The sequence below is a fragment of the Arachis stenosperma genome, chromosome 1, assembly GCF_014773155.1.
Source record: "Arachis stenosperma cultivar V10309 chromosome 1, arast.V10309.gnm1.PFL2, whole genome shotgun sequence".
Taxonomy (NCBI): Eukaryota; Viridiplantae; Streptophyta; class Magnoliopsida; order Fabales; family Fabaceae; genus Arachis; species Arachis stenosperma.
The window spans coordinates 61662895-61669258 of record NC_080377.1 but is presented as its reverse complement, the minus strand read 5'-3'; the positions used below and the strand labels follow the sequence as shown (position 1 = coordinate 61669258).

Below are 6364 nucleotides of genomic sequence, written 5' to 3'. Positions count from 1 at the left end.
AAAGCAGAAAGCTCCGGTCCAAACACTAGACTGACCAAAGGTCAGCCAAGCCTTAGCAAATCACTGCTCCAAAGCAAGATTGATACGAAATCAACAAGCTCTTGTGGTGATAAGTTGAAACCTCGGTCCAATCAGATTAGACATGGCTTCTCAGCCAGCCAGATTTCAACAAATCATCATGAAACTCTAGAATTCATCTTCAAGAATTTCGAAAAAAAATACCTAATCTAAGCAACAAGATGAACCGTCAGTTGTCCAGCCTGAACAATCCCGGGCAATAACACCAAAATTTGATGTTGCTGCCGGATCTTGGCACTGATGTTACCAAAGACTTGCTCAAAACTAGAACAATCCCCGGCAACGGCGCCAAAAACTTGGTGCGCGAAATTGTGAACTATACTTTTTCACAACTCTCATAATCCCTGGTAATGGCTCCAAAAACTTGGTGCGCTCAATACCATGGCATTACACAACTTCGCACAACTAACCAGCAAGTGCACTGGGTCGTCCAAGTAATAAACCTTACGTGAGTAAGGGTCGATCCCACGGAGATTGTTAGTATTGAAGCAAGCTATGGTCATCTTGTAAACTTAGTCAGGCAAACTCAAATGTATATGATGATGAACGAAATAACATAAAAGATAAAGATAGTGATACTTATGTAATTCATTGGTAGGAACTTCAGATAAGCGCATGAAGATGCCTTCCCTTCGTCTCTCTGCTTTCCTACTGTCTTCATCCAACCCTTCTTACTCCTTTCCATGGCAAGCTCGTGTAGGGTCTCACTGTTGTCAGCAGCTACCTCCCATCCGCGCAGGAAAGCTAATGCCACACACTCTGTCCAGTGCTGCCAATCACCGTTTGGTTCCCTCCCCTACCGGAATAGAACTCTTTTGCGTCTGTCACTAACGCCCAGTAGGTTACAGGTTTGAAGCACGTCACAGTCATTCAATCATTGAATCCTACTCAGAACACCACAGACAAGGTTAGACCTTCCGGATTCTCTTGAATGCTGCCATCAGTTCTTGCCTATACCACGAAGACTCTGATCTCACGGAATGGCTGGCTCGTTTGTCAGGCGAGCACTCGTTGTCAGGCGATCAACCATGCATCATGCAATCAGAAATCCAAGAGATTCACTAAGCCTCAGATGCTTGTAGAACAGAATGGTTGTCAGTCACCTTGTTCATGTTGAAGAACGAGTGATATCTTGGTAAAAGAACAAGTGGAATTGAATGGAAACAATAGTAATTGCATTAATACTCGAGGTACAGCAGAGCTCCACACCTTAATCTATGGTGTGTAGAAACTCCACCGTTGAAAATACATAAGCATAAGGTCTAGGCATGGCCGAATGGCCAGCCTCCCAATGATCTAAGAACAAAATGTCCAAAGATGATCTAGAGATCTAAAGTGATCAAAGATTTCTATACAATAGTAAAAGGTCCTACTTATAAGAACTAGTAGCCTAGGGTGTACAGAAATGAGTAAATGACATAAAAATCCTCTTCCGGGCCCACTTGGTGTGTGCTTGGGCTGAGCAATGAAGCAATTTCGTGTAGAGACTCTTCTTGGAGTTAAACGCCAGCTTTTAATCCAGTTTGGGCGTTAACTCCCATTTAGGTGCCAGTTCCGGCGTTTAACGCTGGGATTTCTTGAGGTGACTTTGAATGCCGGTTTGGGCCATCAAATCTTGGGCAAAGTATGGACTATTATATATTGCTGGAAGCCCAGGATGTCTACTTTCCAACGCGCCGTTGAGAGCGCGCCAATTGGGCTTCTGTAGCTCCAGAAAATCCACTTCGAATGCAGGGAGGTCAGAATCCAACAGCATCTGCAGTCCTTTTCAGTCTCTGAATCAGATTTTTGCTCAGGTCCCTTAATTTCAGCCAGAAAATACCTGAAATCACAGAAAAACACACAAACTCATAGTAAAGTCCAGAAAAGTGAATTTTAATTAAAAACTAATAAAAATATACTAAAAACTAAACTAAAACTACTAAAAACATACTAAAAATAATGCCAAAAAGCATACAAATTATCCGCTCATCAGCTTTGCTAATGCTTCACCAAATACCTTTCACCCTTAAGTTACTAATTTCATTTAGATTAGTAACTCATATATTATTAACTTTATATATAAATTATTATTATTATTATTATTATTATTATTATTATTATTATTATTATTATTCATTGCTAGTTCTACTAAGGAACCTTATAATATTATAAGTCACACAATTAGATATTGTAACATTATAAATTACGTTAATATATAAAGAAAGGGTACTCGGTCACTTTCATATATATATAATATAATATATATATATATTATATATATATATATATATTATATATATAAAAGTTTTGTAATATATTTGTTATTAATTCATTCTTTCTTCTAGCATAAATCTTGTTTATATATTCATTGTTATTATTATATTCACTGCGTTACTATTATTATTATTATTATTATTTCCTTTCATAATGTGCATATATAATAATAAAGAAAGCCAAGGTGGCTTATAGGCTTTCTTAGTCTATATATATGAGAATATTGTAAGAGAGAAAAAAAAAAAGAGAAAAGAGAGTAACCAAGAGAGATATATATATATGAGAATATTGTAAGAGAGAAGAAAAAAAAGAGAAAAGAGCGTAACCAAGAGAGAAAGAAAGAGAACATAACCCCTCGAATTTTCAGCTTCAATTTTTTGCAATTCGTAATTCCAATAAAAAAATCTAATCCGATAAAAGTATTTGTATCCTTCTCTTTTACATGTTGACATTACTTTTGATCGGTGAAAGTTGACGGTGATATAGCTCTTCTACCCCTTGAGTTCGGCCAACTGGAGTTCTAGGAGGCATAAACGATTCTGGACATTTTTTTCTTCGATAGCTCAGTCAAAAAACTTCTCTGGAGCTTCGAATATTTTGACTCCGTACGAAAGTATGGTTTTGGTTTCTCGTAGTTAATGTTTAATGTCACGTGAAAACTTAGGCTAGAAGACCTTAAGATAAGAATGAACTGAATGTATAATTAATGGATTGTGTATATGGAATAAAATGTGAGGTTTAGCTGTTGTTAATAATTTGCTGTTGAAGTTGGTCGGTTTGAAAAAAGATTTAATATTGGTATTTGTTTGATTTTGAAATAATTTGTTACTGGAAATGATTTGAAGGATTGAGAGGTGTTTGATTTGATAGTTGGGACCCTTGAAGGGTGGCAGAAATTTGAGTTTTAGAGGAGATACTACCAAAACTTCTATAAGGATTGGAGTTTTGATTTGAAGTGTTATTTTAAAAAGGAAAGAGATTATTATGTGGCGTGTGTATTTGAGACTATTTGTTGACCCTCTGTCGCAAGATGTGGCCGGGCACTTTAACTCCCCGGATTCCCCCATGGGCATGCATATATATATGAATATTGAATATTATATTTGAGCTTGGAGTTTGACTCCATGGAATATTATTGAACTTGGAGTTTGACTCCATGGAACACTATATTATTGAGCTTGGAGTGTGACTCCATGAAATATTATATTTGAGCTTGGAGTTTGACTCCATGGAACATTATTGAGCTTGGGGATGCGCGCACAGATGGATTGTCTAATGGTTAACTACTAGGACATGTCGGGTTGCTGTATAACCGACAGATGAGACTCATTTGCCATAGGACATGCATACATCATATGCATTTGTTTGCTTTGTTTGAGTGTGCATTATTTTAGTTTGCTTAGCTGTTTAATCCTGCTTAACTGCTACTTGTTCTACTTGTTGTAAATGCTTCTCTATCTGTATTTTCCTTACTTGAATTGTATGTGTATGTTTTCTGAGAAATCCCTCTTGGCAGAGGTGTGGAGGGGGTTGTTCCACCAGTGATTCGGAGGATTGGAGGAGACAGAACGTGAAGTATTAGGTTAAAGTTAGATTTAGAACTTGAATACCTTAAATAACTTATCTAATTTCTAGTTTAGTTGAACCCTTAAGCTGAAGTCTGAGTGTCGAAGTTCTAGGAATGCCTCTGGCTCTCCCGGGACCTTTTATATTAACTATGTGGGCACCTTTACCATATTGAGAACCTCCGGTTCTCATTCCATATATATTGTGTTGCTTTTTATATGCAGGTCGAGAGACACCTCGTTGAGCGTCTGGAAACGCTCCTTACAAGCGAAGAACTACCTTTTGGACTGTCATATTTTGTTTTAGGCTATGTATATATGTTTATAGAATCTCCGCATGTACATTTTATGTTTTGTCCCTCCTAGAGGTTGACTTGGAGATACAAGTATTTATTTTATAGTTTGAGTTTTATTTTTGGTTGTATATATATAATATATATATATATATATATATATATATATATATATATATAATATATATATATATATATATATATTATTATATACTCTGGTCGGCCTTAACTTCGCAGGTCGAGTCTGGAGCTTGCTATCTGAGTTTTAGAACTCTGATACGTATATATGTTTTCAGTTTTCTTTCGATTTTACCTGTCCGTTTTACGAATATCCATGCGAGTATGACATGATTTTCTGTTTATCGTTTTTGTTTAGCTTATCCTTCAAGGCTCCTAGATGTGATTTCATCCAACTATATTATGTACATATCATTTTCTTTTAGAGGTCGTAATACCTTGCCACCTCTGCTTTACGACTTAAGCGTAAGGCTCTGTGTGGTAGGGTGTTATATAATGTCTGGGTGGATAATAGCTCATTAGGGGAAAGGTTATTACATGAGCATACCACATTCTTCCACAACGGACACTGCTCCTTTGAAAACCTCCACTACCACTTAAATAAGAGTGTTATGTTACGAAGCATTGCATTTTCAACCCCTAACACACCTAGCTTTTTTGGAGCTTAGACCACTTCCCATTTAACCAACGACATACCATTCCTTCCATCCTCCTTACTCCACAAGAACTTTCTCTATAAAGAAATCAGTTTCTCTGCCACAGCTTTTGGCATCTTATATAAGCTTAAATAATATACTGGCAGGCTATTTAATACTGCTTTGATGAGCACCAACTTATTCGCTTTGTTGAGTACCTTAGATTTTCATAAACAGAGCTTCTCCTCACTTTGTCAATAATTGGCTTCCTAGTCTTGACCAACCTCGGGTTTGCTCCTAGAGGAATTCCAATGTATTTGACCGGAAGAGTAGCTTCCTTACACCCCAACAAACTACACATACTTCAAACCCACTGTTGTTCATAATTGACTGGGATCAAATTGAATTTTTCAAAATTGAGACTTAACCCCGACATCAACTCAAAGCAACATAGAAGCCTCTTATAGTTCTTAGTATTCTCCTCCTTTGAAGAACAGAACAACACAGTGTCATCGACAAACTGGAGGTGTGACAATTCTATATTGTCTCTCCCAACGAATATTGGGGATATCCGGCCGTTTCTAACTGCCACTTCAATCATTCTATTTAAGACATCAACAACAAGTACAAACAAGAAAGGAGATAGAGGATCACCTTTTCTCAGACCTCTTTCCATCTTGAACGGCTTTGTTGGTGAATTATTTATCAATATTGACATAAAAGATGTGTAACACACTCCATAACCCACTGCCTCCACCTGCACCCAAAATCCATCTTCTGCATAACAATGTCCACAAAGCTCCACTTGACCCTATCATATGCCTTTTGAAAATCAAGCTTGATTACAGCTGCTTCCTTTTTCCTTATTTTAAGCCAATGTACAGTTTCATATGGAATAAAGGTCACATCATGTATTTTTTGACCCTTAACAAACACACTCTGAGTCTCTCCAATCAGGCCTGGCATAACTGATCTCATCCTCCTAACCAATACCTTAGAAATCACCTTATACACACAACCAACCATGCTAATTGGAATGAAATTTGGCGCCAATACAACCCATGTGATACTAGAATCTGTCGGTAGCCTAAATGTCTGAAAGAACCCCAACACAGCTGCTGTGAACTCGGCCCCAATTTCGTTCTAGCACTTCTTGATGAAGTTCATATTGTATCCATCATTTCTCGGTGCCCTGGATGATTCACAGTCCCACACTGCATCTCTAATCTCCTTAACCGACAGCACGGCCTCTAAAGTTGCTGCATCATCTTCAGCGATTATATCCACCAGATCATTCTTAAAACCCACCATAGGAGACTCCTCCTGATGATATAAACTCTTGTAAAACTCTCTGATAGCAATTTTTATTCTTGCTTGATTTCTTACTAACCTTCCATTAACCAACGCATCAATCCTATTATTCCTCCTTCTTGTTGAAGCTAAGTTGTTGAAGTACCTGGAGTTTTTGTCCATGTCTTTTGCGAATTGGGATCGCGACATCTGTTTTTAGTGCAATTTT

At 37.4% G+C, this 6364-nt stretch overlaps 1 protein-coding gene across 1 annotated transcript; it reads right to left on the bottom strand.

Moving 5' to 3' along the window:
- Nucleotides 1-5209: 5209 nt before the first annotated feature.
- LOC130980300 (uncharacterized) lies at nucleotides 5210-5871 on the bottom strand. Its single transcript, XM_057903993.1, has 2 exons — nucleotides 5692-5871; nucleotides 5210-5602 (listed from the first exon to the last, which is right to left on the bottom strand). Exons 1-2 carry the CDS (start codon nucleotides 5869-5871, stop codon nucleotides 5210-5212), a joined length of 573 nt encoding a protein of 190 aa, XP_057759976.1.
- Between the last annotated feature and the right edge of the window lie 493 nt (nucleotides 5872-6364).